At 38.8% G+C, this 16,783-nt stretch overlaps 1 protein-coding gene across 2 annotated transcripts in view; it reads right to left on the reverse strand.

Annotated features, from left to right (window-relative positions):
* Positions 1 to 3,937: 3,937 nt before the first annotated feature.
* Stag1 (STAG1 cohesin complex component) overlaps positions 3,938 to 16,783 on the reverse strand; it is a 305,897-nt gene continuing 293,051 nt past the window's right edge. Inside the window, exons 29-34 of one of the 2 annotated variants that reach the window (XM_075964871.1) lie at positions 14,841 to 15,046; positions 11,477 to 11,651; positions 9,475 to 9,585; positions 8,866 to 8,980; positions 5,551 to 5,631; positions 3,938 to 5,461 (exon numbers count right to left, since the gene is read on the reverse strand). In XM_075964871.1, the coding sequence (XP_075820986.1) occupies positions 5,438 to 5,461; positions 5,551 to 5,631; positions 8,866 to 8,980; positions 9,475 to 9,585; positions 11,477 to 11,651; positions 14,841 to 15,046 (712 nt within the window). In that variant the 3' untranslated portion in view covers positions 3,938 to 5,437. The remainder of the gene's footprint in view (positions 5,462 to 5,550; positions 5,632 to 8,865; positions 8,981 to 9,474; positions 9,586 to 11,476; positions 11,652 to 14,840; positions 15,047 to 16,783) is intronic. The other variant, XM_075964872.1, reaches the window with a different exon arrangement.

Here is a 16,783-nt window from a genome sequence, read left to right on the forward strand (position 1 = left end):
TTTCTCTGTGTAGCTTTGGATGTCCTAGAGTTCACTCTGTAGACCAGAGTGCACCACCACTGCCTGGTATAAATGTAGGTTTTCAAAAGTCTTTCTTAATGATCATCTGGATTTTATTAGTATCTGTTGTAATGTTTTTTCATTTGGTTTTGTTAATTTGGGTCTTGTTTTGATACTTGCCCAAAGGCTGATGAATTTTGTATCTATCAAACAAATTCATTTGAAAATGTATTCTTGCAGCACTTTTAGTCTCCACTATTAATTTCTGCCATGATCTTTAATTCTCACCTACTTGGATTTTACTTCCTCCCCTAAGTTCATGAGGCACATTATTAGGTTATTTGGGATCTTCAGAATTTTGATTTTGTAGTAATGAAAAACGTTTCGTGCATAGTAGACAAATGCTTTAGGCTCTCCTCAGCTCCTCTTCAGTTTTATTTTCAGGCAGTTTCCTTAAGCTGCCCAGGATTACCTTGCCTTTGTGATCCTCCTACATCAGGCTCCTAAGTAGTTGGGATGAATTACCAGGTTTGGTTTGAATTCTGATTTTTTTTTTCAAAATGTAAAGTCATAGTTCTCAACTTTCTTCTTGGAAATGCTATTGTTGGGGCTAGCAAGATGGTTTAGTGGGTAATGGTGCTTTATGCTAAATTAAACAATTTGATTGAGATCACTTGGTGAAAGAAGACACCCACATTTTTGCCCAGCCTCCTTAGGCACACTACATAGTTCACACAACCAAAACCCCAAACCCCCTCCTAAAGAAATATCTTTATCCAAATGTTTCTGTTCAGTTGTATTTCCATTTTCTTCTAGTGTTAAAATTTCCGTGCTTTTTTCAGAGATACACTGATCATACAGTTTAATCTCTATGTATTTTTAATAGTATCTATTGCTGATTTATAATCTTATTCCACTATAATACATTATTTTACTTTTTGTATTTGTGAACACTTGCCTAAAATGTGCTGCTGAGAAGGTAAATTCCACTGTTTTTGGATGGGCTATTATGTAGATATATATATATGTTAAGCACATTAAGATCCAGTTTCACTCTGGTTTCTTTCTTTTCTAGATCTGTTCATTAATCTGAGGTACTGATGTCACCCACTATTATAGCCATCTGTTTGTTCAGTAGTATCTTTGAAGATGGGTGCATAAACAGTGAGTGTATATTGCAGTTGTTATACCTTGATAGATTTAAAAAGAAAAGATTTATTATATACACAGTATTCTGCCTGCAGGCCATAAGAGGGCACCAGATCTCATTATAGATGGTTGCGAGCCTCCATGTGGTTGCTGGGAATTGAACTTAGGACCTTTGGAAGAGCAGCCAGTCCTCTTAACTGCTGAGCCATTTCTCCAGCCCCGTATCTCGATAGATTTTAGAATAATTTTTATTACCTTTATTTTTTTTTTCTAGTTTGGCTTAAATTCTTCATCAGGTAAAATACAACTACTCCAGCTTGTTATCAATTTCCACTCATTTGACATTGACTTCCATTCTTTCACTTTCAGTCTGTGTCTTGCTGGTAAGGTTTTATGTTTGGTTTTGCTAGACAACCCACTGGTACAATTTACTTTTAAATTCTGTCTTTTTTGAATGTCTTAAGCTTTTATTGGTGAGAGAAAACACCATGACCAAAAGTTTGAGAACGAAAAGGTTTATTTTACCTGACAGTTTGTACATCTGTCACTGCAGGAAACCATGGCAGGAACTGTGCTTACAGCTTTTCTCAATTTGTTTCTTTACAGAGGACTACCCTCCCAGGGATGGCTCTAGCCACAATGAACTGGGTCCTCCCCCATCAAATCGCTAATGACAAAAATACCCTACAGTCTTGCCTACAGTCAAATCTCATAGAGGCGCTTTCTCAGTTTTCTTCCCAAGTGACTTTAAACTAACCAAGACAAGGAACTAAGAAAATTTATGTTTAAAGTTATTGGAAGCGATTTGCATATTTCTCTAATTTTGTTGATGTTTTACTCAATGGATGGAATGTTTGTTACTCTCTCTCCATACTAGGAGTTTGCTGGTATGTGAATTTGCATGAGGGTTATTCTAAGAGGTGTCTGTGTGCACACACATGTGAAGGTGCTCACAGAAACCAGGTTATTTCCTAGACCTAAGCTGCAGTTTGTTGTGGGCCACCAAACAGGGGTACTAGGAAATAAAGGCTGGCTCTCTGCAGAGAGCAGTAAGCTAAGCATTCTTAACTGTCTTCAACAACCTAGACATGATTTTTCAGTTCTCCTTTGTTCATCTGTCCTTTGTGAAATTCATTCCTTGCTGTGATTTTTTCCTTCCTGTGTAGGATTTACATCTCTTCTGCATTGTTGGCTTGGTGGTCATGGATTGCTTTTAGTTTGTGCTTGCTTTGAAATATGTATGTCTTCAACCTTAAGAGATTATGACTGGATATAGAAATCTTGATTGGCAATGACTTTCAAGCTTTGAAACATTAATCCATACTCCCTTGGTTTTTAGGATTTCTGTTGAGGTCTAATGTTATTTTGATAGGTTTGCCTTTGCGAGTAAATCTTCATTTTTTTTCTTGCTGGTTTTGATATTGTTTCTTTGTTCTGTAGTTATGGCATTTTATGTTTTGAAAATATTCTTCTATGATCATGTTTACTTGGGGTTATAAATGCTGCTTGTACTTCAAGATTCTTTAGATTCAGGAAATTTTTTTGGTATAGTTTCAGTGAGTACTTTTTATGCTTTTCATCTGTCTTGCATTTCATGGATCTTCAGTTTTAGACCCAGCTTTAGTGATGAGTCTGACATGTCTGTAAATAATACATATATTGTTCTGTGAATGATGGACTCTCACCTGGGTGCCAAGACAGAGTGGCAGACCACTCAAGAAAAAGCTCAGATTCATCTGTTCCAGATGTCTAATCATAGATCCCCTTCTTGGTTGCCTTGTTGATGTATCTATCTCCCATGTCCTTACCTTTTCTACATTGGCATTTTGGCTATTTAATGACCTTTGAACAAAGGACATGGCCATGTCATAAACAATTTAGGTTGTTACTTTGCTTTGGAGTGAGGTCTGGCACCAATGGTAAAAGAAACTTTCACTTTTGTAAGAATGCAGAATTTTGAAATTGCCAAAGGGCTGCTGCTAGGAGCAACGTCACAGGAACTTAGGGAGGAGGAAAGAGGACTGGGCCTTATCATTCTTTATAGCAATTAAAAACCTTGTGAACAATTCTCATTTTTTTTTCTTAAAAATAAAACATCTTAGCCTGGTGTGGTGGTAAATGTTTATTCCCAGTATCTGGGAGCAGATCTGTGAGTTTGAGGCTAGTCTGGTCTGAAGTGAGACCCTGTCTCAAAACAAAACCTACTAAAAACACTAACACGAAAGTCTTTGCTGTGTGTGACAAATGATCTGAAAGAACAAACTCTCAAGGGCGCACAGGGAAGGAAAGTCTCCTAAAACCTTGCCCAGGAGCAACAACAGGATGACTCCCACAAGCCTGATTTTGAATAGTTTATTAAAGGAAAGGTGAAGCATCAGTTTCAAATTGTACAAAAGGAAAAAAAAAACTTCATATTGCAAATGTACAATTTACAGAATTACTAGCAAAATCAATCAAGGAGACACTGAAAATACAAAACTTTGATTGACTTCAAACTGAACTTGGAAACCCATTGGAGATGAAGCCTTGTTGGTGCATGGTAGTCTGTAATTCTAAACCAGCATGTGTCAATCAAACAGAGGATTAGTCTGTGCTTATTCCAGGGCCCCCTCACAGATGGGTCCCTGGCCAGAACCACAGTCAGGCAGGGCTGTGGTGAACAGTCCATTCATCCCTGCCCCCTCAGTTCCAGTGAGCCCACATTTCTAGGAGAGAGCAAGGCCCCAGATCTCTTAACTGGAGCCTAAGACTTGCTGAGACAGTGGGTAAAACATTTTTGGTGACCAAGTTTTCTTTTTTTTTTCGTTTTTTTTCCTCCAAACTGTACAAATGTTGAGAAAAACCTTGTCTACTAAAAGGATGAATAAAATCATGTTTTGCTTTCCCACATGAAAGATAAATCAGAGTTCACATACTTTTTAAAAACTGCACTTCATTTTTGGTAAAAAGGGAAAGCCTCTTGATTCTGTTGCAGCTACTTTAAAAACCAGCCCAGAAACAGCTGTGGATGGACTGGTTTGGAAATTTGGAGGCTTACATTAAAATCAGGAAAAAATTAAGTGGGCTTTAAAAAACAATAGCAAGTCATAAAAGTAAGCAGATTGTAACTAAACCACTGAAGACTGTCCTGAAGATTCAGAATTTCTTTCTCCAAAAGAATTTTTCTTAATATGCACACTTAGCACTGAAATGTAGTTGTATTTCAAGGTAACCCTCTAAGCACAGACTTCTATGCAGCACATACTTCTATGATTGGTAAACAAATTCACAAAATTAGTGGGTTCAGGATATACTCAATGTATGGGAAGAAGACAGCTACATGTCTTCAAATTACTTCTGAATGGCAAAGAAACTTCACGGAAATGGAATTCTGTGTAAGCTGACTTTGGCAGGGCATGAAACAAGTGGTTAGAAACACCAAGACCGATGACTTGAGAACCATTTTTGTTTTACTGAGAATACTTTATTTGCTGGTAGAAGTTGCTAAAAATGCACAGAACAAAGACCAATAGAAAATGCACTGTATTTGAATCTCCCTATTCTATATAAAATGAACGGTGTACAGCATCTGTTGGAAAAATGGCTGCATGGACATTTATTTTATGCCCACTTATAAATAAAAATAAACCTTTTTATTCAAGAGTATATAAAATCTGGGAATTCACATCCATCCATAGAGGGTGTGTGGTTTTTGGCAGAGACGCACGATGTTAGAACTCTATTTTAGTTTGTCCATGCTCTGTTCCATCAGTGTTTGTTTTATATGGTCAACCAAATCCAGTGAGCTCCAAAAACACTCTTCGGCGATTAGAACGAGCTGCTTACTCATATTTAATAAAAATGGTTAGCTTTTAAAACATAAAAAGGCAAAATGTTAAAACGGTTTTTAAATTGTACAACAGGAAAATAAAGTTAAAAATATTTTTTTACTCAATGCTGAATTTTCATAAAACAGGTGTATAACAGTGTTTATTTTGACAGTTGTTTTAAAAATTTAAAATATCTTCCTCCTTTCAGAAAAGCACACACACATCTGTACTGAGATAAGTCCAACATTAGAGTACAAATGAATTTTTTGGTCAGTCTTTCCGAGGTGACATTCACCAACATTTCCGTGGGTTACTGACATGCTGCTCTGTCACTGCAAAAGGGACCAACCTTTAATCATTTGATTACAAAACAGATCAGATCACATCAAAAGTGTTTCTTCCCCCATACAAGCTATCACAGTATATAGGCCTCTAGCTCTAAATAATAGAGTTCCAGATTTGTAAATTTTCTTCAGACTTCAGAACATAGGCATTCCAAATCCCTAGGAGAAAAAAAAACCCAAACAATTATTTTATGTATCCCCAGGGCCAAGGAAGTATAAGTAAAAAGCAGTAATGATCTGATATTTACTGAATCATCTTCTATGATAGCTGCAGAATCAAAGAAGTCTGGCCTCAGCTCAGCTCTTTCTCGTCGATTTCTTGAAGGGGGCTGAAAAGAGAATCATTTTCTGGTGAAATGAACTGTAACAAAAGCTAATTTTTTTTATAGTATATTAACATATAGGAACAATTAAGAGTCAAATTTAAACTGGCTTTTATGTAAAAGCACAGATTTAAAAATGCAGTAGTATTTGAATTATCGAAAGAAAAAAAGACTTTCAATGAATACTTTGTTTGTTTGTAGCCCTCACTCACTGCTGGCCTGAAGTTTGCTGTTGAAGACCAAGCTGGCTTCCTATCAACAGTTTTCCCTGCCTCTGCCTATGAGTGCTGCGACTAGAGGCATGTGCGACTACTCCTATTTTGTTTTTTTCTTCTTTCAAATTTTTTATCTCTGTGTGGATTTGTGCCCAGGAAGCCAGAAGAGGTTGCTGGACCCATCTAGTGCTAGAATCACTGGCAGGCGTGAGTCCTCCAATATGAATTATTGGAACTGAACACAGGTCCTCTGGAAGGTGAGCAAGAGTGCCTCTCATGTAGCCATCTCACGGGCCCCAAAACTTAAAATTTTAGTGAAAGAAAACCCTGTGTACAAAAAAAAATGTAATTTGGACTTATAACATGGAAAATACCTTTCCTTTGAAGACAGAGTAATTACAAAAATGATGAATTACATGTTGAATGTCAGTGAATTCTCCAAAGTACGTAGATGGAATGCTTTTGGGGAGGGAACAGGGTGAGAAACTTCTATCAAAGCTATACCAAAACTTTTCATGTTGAAAATTAAAAACGTAAGGCAGAATAATATGTGCTACTATATGTCATCTTTGATTTACATGCTGAAGTGCTTACTCCTGGAACTTCAGAATGGGAGTCTATTTAGATACAAGCCCCCCCCCCCCAAGCCAAACTGTATCCAGCTTTATTAAAGACACTTTTCATAAACAATCATGGTTTTCCAGGTAGAATTTGGGCAGACAATCATTAACAGTATAGAAGAACTTTCAAACTCCCTTCAGAAAGCCAGTATTAAACCTGATTCGATGCTCTGAAAAGGGGGAGGAGTTCAGAGTGAGGGCTGACATTTCACATTGAGGATGTTTTTCAATTTTTCACAAGCTGACCCTGACTTTCAGGAAATGAAATGAAAATGGCAGAATTATTAATCTGAAGATCCACAATCTTCTATAAAAGAAACTGCTGCGCTTTTGAGGACAGTCAATAATATCATTGCAAAGTCCAGATTGCCCAACAGACTGGAAAAACCAATTTTGGGGGTCAGGTTCCAAAAGGTCTCTGGTCTTAAGGGAGTTAAGTCTATGTTGATGGTATAGGGGGAGAAAGATATAAAAATGAATTTACTTTTCCTACACAAGACATGTTGTGCCATGGTAGCCACATATGTCAATACTAGGACGTCTCTCCTGGGAGCCAAGAGGAGTCTTTCAAAATTATCAGGGAAAGATGTTTTCCATCATGAACCATCATCCATCCAGCTTGGGAGACATTGCTAGTGACACATGTTCCTTGCTCCCCCTGATGGAGAAGGGTCATCTGTCTATGTGTTACTTTCATTGGTTAATAAAAAAACCACCTTGGCCCTTTAATAGGACAGAAAATTAGGCGGAGTAGACTGAACAGAATGCTGGAAGAAAGAAGCCGAGTCAGCCAGATGCCATGCCTCTCCTTTCCAGGCAGACGCCACAGCTCTCCTCTCCGAGATGGATGCAGGTTAAGACACTACCTCGTGGTGCTACACAGATTAATAGAAATAGGTTAATCAAGATGTGAGAGTTAGCCAATAAGAGGCTGAAACTAATGGGGCCAGGCCAGGCAGTGTTTAAAAGGATACAGTTTGTGTGTTGTTATTTTGGGTATAAAGTTAGCCATGCGGGACCTGGGCAGGAATGCAGCCCGCCGCTCCTTCTACACCCCCAAAACAATGAAGTTAACAATATATAGCTTTTAAAAAAAAAGTAAAACAAAATTCTGCATTTTTATAAAACTTGACAAAAAAATAGTATTTCAAACTGTAAAGTCACCAGAAGTACACAGTTATAAAACACACACACATTTCACTTGGTGTCTACAGCACCTTCAGCTTTTTGAGCCTGGTCTTAGATAGAAGGTTTTTAAAAAGGGTTTAATGTAGTAAGAAACTGCAGCAAGACAGATGAGAGCTTCAAGTCAAATGACTGGAGTCTTTGGGCAACCTTCCAGGAAGGACCATGAAAGACAGTGGGTCCTTCTCTCCTACCATGGGAGTCGTGGGGATCAAGCGCAGCAGGAAGCAGATTTAGCTGCTGAGCCATCTTGCCAGCCCATAAAGACACTAGAAGAAGCCAGCCAACTAATGCAAAGGAGTGCTCAAAAAAATCAACTCTGCTTCACTTGACTTCTGGCAGTTTAAGCCACTCAAGACTGGTATGTGTTATGACAGCTGGTGGCCAACACCGGGAAATCAGCATAATGAACATTAATATTCATCTGCCAGCCGCCTAGGGTTGACAACTGCCAAATATTTAGTCAGGCTTATTTCACCAAATCTATTAGCTCTTTTTCCTTCATGTCATTTCAGCCATAACTACATTTTAATGTCACCTATTACCAATGACAATTTTGTTTTTACTTGCTTTTGGTATTAAAGGTTAAACCAAGGGTCCGTGGGCATGCTACACACATATACCACTGACCACAGTCCCAGTGGTTTATATTTTGAGGCAGGATCTTAGTATGTAGTTCAGGCTGGTCTTAAACTTATAATCCTCTTGTCTCAAATTCCAATCTCTTCCTGGGTGCTGCAGGTATGTACCAACATGTTGCGCCATGAAATAAAACTGTAATAACCACAGCTTCAAGTGTTACCATTCATGAAAAACTTTCTTTGTGTCTCTTTTAGCTAGTCTAATTAATCTTATCTCAAAGATGTTCTTTGTAAACTGAGAATACAAGTTCCACATTCTATATTTGAGTATCACATGTTGGAACACAGTATATACTATCAGGTTCCAATTTAAAATACAGCACGCCAAATATATATGCTGTGCCAAAAGATCTTTTTGAAAGAAAAAAAAAACCTAGGTTTTTTTGGCTAGAACCCAAAATGATTGCTTAAAAGCAGCCCTGAGAACCACATAAGCTCATCTTGACGCCCACTGATGGCCACCAGGCCTCATCAAGGTCCTCTCCTACAGCAAGAATATAATTTTTAACTCCAATGCCCTTATATACTGTACAAAAACAACCCCCCCAAAAAAACCAAAAATTCCAGTAATTTCTTTACCAAATCAATAACCATGGTGTCTTCAAATTCTTCATTCATGTCTTCTAACTGACTCCGTGATGACATCATCACATCTTCAAAGATGGGCTCAGCGTCTTCCTCCATTAGACCCCGACTGGTAAAAACAAAAAGGTGGTCAGAAAGCTGTTGAGACTTGCCCAGCCTGGAGCAGCTTTCTAATTGTGACTTATAAACTATACTGTGGCACTGAACTCAAAAAAATTAGGATTATTCTCAACAAAAGGATTATCCCTTTGGTTCAAATTTCCATTCAACTTAACAGAAAGTAAAATTAACTTTAAAAAGAAAATACATAAACATAATGAAGTATCTAAGCTGTGTTATCAACTCCCTCTAAGTTCTGTTCAATCACATCTCAACTTTACAGATAAGGAATCCAAGCACAGGTGTCTCAGAGCTTGGCTGTGTTTGTAAATCTGAGAGTGGCAGCACTAGGCTCTGAGTGCAGAAGCTTCAGTGCTCTGCCCTCTACTGTCATGCTGTGCTGTAGAATATCAGAACCCACTTCTACTACTAAGGAGCAGAGACACCCAAACGACCAGGACCATGCAGCTGCTGTGTCCTCGTGATGCTCAAATTGACACTTACACAGCATGCCTTACTCCAGCTCTCACTTTCATGTAGTTCATTCCTGTTCTGTCCTTTCGATTCAAGTCTTCTAACTTCGGCTGGCCTAACCATGAGATCTGCATCTGGGGACTGAAAGAATACTATATTTAATTTGTGCAACAGATAATGTATACAGGGAATTAGCTTCATGCTAATTAAGCTACAGTTGGCTGGCTAAATCTTCATGTAAGGGACTTAGTTAGATTTATTCCATTGCTTTGCAAATAACAAAGTCAACTGCTTCCAAATATCTCTAAGTGTCCACACTTAGAGGCTGGGGTGCTATTAATCCTTAGACTATGTGTTAGCTTCATGCCCATAACTTTTGCCAAATAAGGGCATTCTCAGACTTGTTTCAAGCTACTATATACCATTCACATGTATACACAGTTAGGCAGCAAGCTCCTAAGGAACACACATAATGAGTTGAAAACTCTGTAGCATTAAAAAAAAGGATATAATGCTGAGCCGTGGTGACGTAAGCCTTTAATCCCAGTACTTAGGAGGCAGAGACAAGTGGGTCTCTGTGAGTTCGAGGCCAGCCTGGTCTACAGAGTGAGTTCCAGGACAGGGTCTAGAGCTACAGAGAAACCCTGTCTTAAATAACCAAAACCAACCAACCAACCAAACAAAAAAGCTGTAACACATCTCTTCTTAGTACTTAGAAGTCCTTATGACACATAGTTTCTTAATGCTATGGAGTGAAATCTTCACCTATATTCTATATTTAAAAGAACATGAGAAATGGCATTACTTCCATCCCATTTTATAGTTAGTAAATTTTAGTTGTTCTGCAGATAGAAACCTGTCACATGAAATTCTAAGTAGCTGTTTTTGTATCCTTTGGGCGTCACCACTGTGATAAGAAACCTATGGACGGGGCAGGCAACAGAAGACAGTCCATGGCCAATGGGACTGATAAACGGTAAAGTCAGGATAGCAAGGCAGGTTGCTTCAGGAAGTAGGCATACTTGCATCCTTATCTATGCAAGGCTGGACGCAGGCAAAACTCTTGATGCCTAACAATGTAAACAGGCTCAGCTATTCAATTATTGACAGAAATTACCCTTTCAGGTTTTTGAAAGAAAGATTCTTTGGTGTCAGGTTGCCTTATGAAAACCCAGGATCTAAAATACTTCTAAAATTGTCTCTATTTTCAACATATTAATTTCACAGGAATTTTCTCTTACCCATCAGTGCAATTCACATCAGTATCCCATGTACAGAAATACAAGTAAAGAACAAAGGCAACACAGAGCTTTTGTTTCTCTTTTGAGACAAAGTCTCATGTAGTGCCAAGCTGGTTCCAAACTCACTGTGTACTCAGGTTAGTTCTGAGCTCCTGCCTCTACCAAGTACTGGGATTATGGGAGTATGCCAGCATGACTAGCTTTAAATTAAAATCATCAAATGGATGATAAAGGCGGCACAATCTGAGGTTCCATCACAGACAGCCTAAGAAAGCTCTTACAGGCTCCTGTCAAGGAAATAACACACATTAAAGAAACAGATGTACCCAGTGCATGCATAAGCAAAGTGAGTGCACTTGGTGAGACGCTGTTCATTCAAAGGTCTGTGAACTTTTCTTTGAGGAAAATATAATTATTAAAGAACTAAGGGCAAAAACACTTTTAGTAGCAACACATGGGACAAGGCAAGATGTTTCGACCACATATACAGAAAATGTTATTTAGTAGCACTGACATTAAAGTTTCTTCAAAAGCTCTCAAAGGTTTAAAATTTTTTTCTATTCTAACATATTCCTGCAGTTTTAGTCGGTGAAGAAATGCTTGTCCCATTATATCAAAACAAGTGTGAACTCTGAGGAAAGGATGTCCACAGCACTGCCGGCAGACTTTTATATAGTTTGTCTCCATTTGTAGCTTCACTTCTGCAAGATCTCCCTAGCGATGTGCTCAGTTTTTCTTAGTTTTACTTTAACATAAGTTTTATGCCAAGAAAATGAATTTCTAGTACTTACTTGTGTAAAAAGTCTGGTTCAGAACCATGTTCAGACTCAGGTTCCTGGATCTGTTCTCCCATGGGGCGGCTGTTCTCTCTAAGCACAGTGGAGGTGAGCTGTGGGGTTGGCAGGGCTCCAGGAGTCTGAATCATGGTATCAGTCCTATTTAGCCATGTGTTATCCATACTTTCATCTGCAAAATTTCAATTAAAGTCGAAAAATATCAGAGATGGAGCAAACTCTGGTGGCAGTTATAACACTTGAAAAGCGTGACTCTACAGTTAGACCACCTAGTTTATTTCATTTTATTGTTTTGTGTTTTAAATAGTCTCATGTAGCACAGGCTGGCTTCAAATTCACCATGAAATAAGGACCTTGAACTCCCCATCCTCCTGCACCATATCCAAGTACTGGGAATACAGATATGTGCTAACACTTTTATATATACAGCTTATGTTTCAATTTTTGTGGTATCTTCTTTCTGAAACAGGTTTCATGTAACTTAGACTGGGCTTGAACTCCAGATCTTCCTGCTTTAGCCTCTCACGTGTTGGAATTATAGCCTGAGCTATCATGCCCAATGCCTGGCAGGAGCAGGAGTTTACATTCCAGTCCCACAACTCTCTCCTTTGACTTTGATGTTATGTTAATGGCTTCTTACAAAGTTTGGTTTTCTCATACCTAAAATGAGGATACTAGTACTTAGAAACTACAGGGATTAAATGAGGTTATTAGTTTATCATAGGCATCAAATACCATACTGCCTCCTGTCTCCTTATCTCTGAGGATTTATTTACCCTAGAGGGGAAGAGTAATGTTAACCAGGGCCCTCAGCAACCTTCTTTTGCTTTTGTACCAACTGCCTGAGCCTACAAGGTATCCCAGGTGGCAGCACTGAAGACTGGTTTCTACAGAGAAATCAGCAAATGCTGTTAATACCAGTAGACAATGAGCACCGGAGAAGCTGCTCCTTCTTTCAGGCTGTATGCATGGAGAAAGAAAAGCCCATAGTTTTCATGTTTTTAAGTCTCTCTGGGGAACCTGACTATCCAGTTTTTAATTACACTTGCATTTAACTGAGGAAATATAATCAATCCTGCTTACTCGAAACTAAATTATGTACTGTCTTACACTAGCAAGTGAGGTGTCATGTTCCTCCCTCCTGAGGCTGCTTTGCAGACTGGAGCTGACAGACATCATTTGCATACCTAAGCCATCCTGATAAAATAATGCAGAAAGCATTAGTCCCGTTTTTTTTTTTTTTTTTGTGAAAGTGCTCACTGAAGACTGAATTACCCTCAGGAGCTTGCTCTCCTTGAAACCATTTCCTAACCTTTAGAGACTCTCCAGTGAGAGGAGCTCTGACAGTGAAAACCTTCATCTCAGCTCAGAATAGATGAAATGGCCATCCAGGGGCTCAGCTCACAACCTATGTTGACAATCTCGAACCTTCACATCCAAATAGCCAAGTTTTCTTTTATCATTTAACAATTACCAAAGTGGCTACCCAGTCCACATGTAGATAGTTTTAAAAACGATAGTTTGACTGTGTATTAGTGAGTTATATGAGTTATATGCGGCAATCTAACTTCTTAAATTCAAAATATAAAGCTCAATAGAAACAAAAAAAGTTTCTTAAATTCTGTAAGGCTTAGTTCTTTATAAAATATGGATAACAGTGTGGAAACAAGTTGATTAATACAACATTTGCAAATGATAAAATACATGAAAAACATGTAAGAATTTAGTACATGTTACCTAATAAGACAATAGTTGAGCCAGATAGTGGTGGCGCATGCCCTTAATCCCAGCACATGGGAGGCAGAGACAGGTCAAGGCTAGCCTGGTCTACAAAGAGTCCAAAACCCTGTCTCAAAAAACCAAAAAAAGATTATAGTAGAGAAAAGTATGTACGGGAAAAGCATGTTGTAGACATGGAGAGCCTTGACAGAGGTTGTTGTAAAAGGTATTTTCAAAGTAAAGCAACCAGAATTGTTCTTTGGAGGAAAGTCCAGGTTCTTGAAGTATAAAGACAGGATTTAAGATACATATATTTAACTAAAAGTATCAAAGCTGAAATGTGAAAGGACATCTCAAAGGATGCTGAGACTTTGTTAGACTCAATATTAATAATGTTCATTAGTCTTCTGACTGGTATTACTGTGAAATCTTGGGAACATCCTGAACATAGCCAACATTTACCTGATGCTACTCACAGGCCAAGTACAATGCTCAGTAACAGTGCATACTATGTTTACTTGTATATTCATAGTAACTGAGAGGCAAAGTACTCTAGATACTTGATATCTTTCATTCAATTAATTATTAAAACTCAGAGAGGGCTAAATAACATGTTCAAAACAAAAGCCAGGTTTGAAATAGGAAACTGATTTTAAAGTTTGTGCTTTATCAATAGTCAATACTTCTCCAATAAGGAAAGGCATTAAAACTAAGCGTGCCACTGAGTTTGGCAAACCTGTGGTGTCACTGTTCTTTGGGGAGCAGGGGTGCAGTGCTGGTAACTGAAGAGAAGTTATGAGATCTCATCAGGAGAAGCATGGGGAAGGAATCAGCTACTTGGAAAATGAGCACGTTTACTTTGAAGCACCCCCTCAGTCAACTTCAGAGAAATATTTAACAGTGCAATTTTTTAGTCTTTTTTTTTAAATATGAGAATACCCATTACTCAGATTTTCATGATAATTCGAGTCCCTATTCCCTACAGTCTAAGAAGGTATACTATCAATCAGGGTTGGCCATCACTATTTTATGGCATAAAGATAAATTACTCAGGCAATGACAGAACTGTAAAGGTAGTCTAGTATGTTTAATTTGTTGCAGAGGTATACTCTCAAATTACCAACAACCCTCTATGAATACGATGAATCTGTATGTATTTGGAGGGGGAAATGCACTCATGTAGGTCAGGCTAGCCTCAAGCTTGTTACATAGCTGAGGATGGCCCTGAACTCCATCTCCTCTCAAATGCTGGGATTGCAATCATACACCACCACATCCAGCTTGAGGTCATTTTATTTCTTAAACTTGATTTTGCATATTTTAAGATGTATTTTAATATAATACTTACTCTTATTTTAAAATTTAATGTGTTAAGTAAGAGTCATATAGTTAGAGATCAACTTTATAGGTGTGTATAATTGCTTTATCCTTTTCTCTGTCTTCTGTGTTCTCTGTTCCATCACATTTCTTTTCTGCCTCACTCTGCATAGCCAACCTTTGTCCTAGGATATTTCAGTTGGTAGCAAATACATAATGACATCATGTGCCTTATAGCATCTTGTTTCAATAAATCACTTGTTACTTATTTTCTGTAAGCCAGGCAAAGTAAGTAACTTGCCTCAGAATGTAGACCAGAACTTACCTTCTACTCGCTTTCTGTGCAGTGGGGGTCTTCCTTTTTTACTTCTTACTGAGGAAGTTTTACTGCTGCTACTTCCACTGTTCACAGACATTCTATCATCTTCACCCCCAGTGACTAATGAATTTCTATAGGAAATGAGTGGAAGCCACACATCCTCCCTCCTTTCCATCATCTGCTCAGTGAGGAATTTCTCTAGATACGAATGACTGCAAACATACAAAGAACAGCAGTGACTTTCATGTCAGCGCTTACGTATCCACAGTTGTGTTTCACATTCCTGCAGTCCGTTGAAAGGGAAGTATATGCCAGTGAGGGTGCATGTGTGAGTGAGTGTGTGTATACACATGGCATTTTCCTATATTTTCCTTTGCTAGTTTGCCTCAAAAGATTCCGCGTTTCTTTAAAGGTATTCAAATGAGGGCAGGACAGGATTTCAGAAAAATTAGAACGAGGAATCTGGCATATCCTTTCCCTAGCTTAACAACCTTTTAACTGGGAAAAATTTCAAGGCAATAATTTGACATCTGCAAATTGTCCTAAGATGATATGACAAACAAAAATATTGATCCAAAGAAGTCTAGTAAGTCTTGGTAAGAAGAGCATTGGTAAGTCTTTGAGCCACACCTTGCTGTCTTTGCATTTACCAACTAGTATGGCTTTGTATTGTGGAAACTGCTCTAGGAAGGTGGGCTGTTTAACTGGACCAGGCAAAGATGGCTCCCAAACTATCTTTGGGTCTGGAGGTAGGCCTGTGAGTGTAGAGATGACAACAGATGGAGAAAAGCATGGGAGAGGAAAGAAGTGCCTTTACCAGTTAAAAGTGACTCATGAGGAAAGTGGGTTCAAAGGCCCACCCACCACCAGCTTTATCTGCCTGCTTCTGGTCATGCAGCAGCTGCAATGTAGCAGTCTGTTACATTACAGCAGAACAGATTCTTGCACTACACATAGAGCCCAAGTCAAGCTATAAAAGCAAAAACAACATAAACAGCTAAGACAGCATGTTTCCTATTAAACATACTAATCTTACAGACACATTCTCTAAAGAGAACACCCAGGACATAGAATTTAAGAGAAAAATCATAAAATTTATTAAAGAACTCAAGGAACTTAAAGGAGACACAATGCATGAAACTCTGGACTTGATCCCCAAGACTGAATAAATAGCACAGTAGCACAGGCCTGTAATAACGACACCCAAGAGGCAAAGACAGGAGGATCAGATGGTTCCTTGGCTACAAAGAGTTTGAGGCTAGTTGGGAATATAGGAGATCCACCGAGAGAGAGGGGGAGGGGAGGGGAAAGGAGAGAGAGAGGTGTAAGGTATCTCAGATTTTTCTGCCTCCAGGGAAGTGTGCCCAAGAACTCTTAGTCATTAGACAAACTGATGGAACTGGGGACAGCCAATTTCTGTTGTCAGAAATGCAAAATTAAGACAAGGAACTCAGAACCAGAAATACAGGAGTTCAAAGCTGGGAGAATAACTGGGCAAAGATTTGGGACCCCATGAAGAGCATGGTGAACACAGAGCACCCCGATGGGAGCAACAAACTCAAAGCAGCACAGGCTGTGGAGACGACAGCAGAAGAGGAGGAAGGGAGTCTGAAGCTGAGGGGATTCCTAACTTATGCGTCCCACCATGGCCACAGCAGCAGGAAGCCTCACATATGACAGACCTTTGTGAGAACGCTCTGCTGCAGATTAACAGAACTAAGGTAAACATAGTAATTGGGACCTCACCATTGGGAAAGAAACACTGAGACTACAACACTTTCTTACTGAAGCGCGGGAGACCAGCACCCTGGGTTCGAGGAGAAAGTGCACAGTGTAGCGAAACTGAACTTAAAGAAGTTTTTCTGTCTGAGAGTAGGGAATAAATTCATACACGTGCTGTTTGAGTCACGCTCTTTATTCTTCCTGTCTACATTTCTGTTATAGGTCTA

Source organism: Microtus pennsylvanicus, chromosome 3, assembly GCF_037038515.1.
Source record: "Microtus pennsylvanicus isolate mMicPen1 chromosome 3, mMicPen1.hap1, whole genome shotgun sequence".
Classification (NCBI taxonomy): Eukaryota; Metazoa; Chordata; class Mammalia; order Rodentia; family Cricetidae; genus Microtus; species Microtus pennsylvanicus.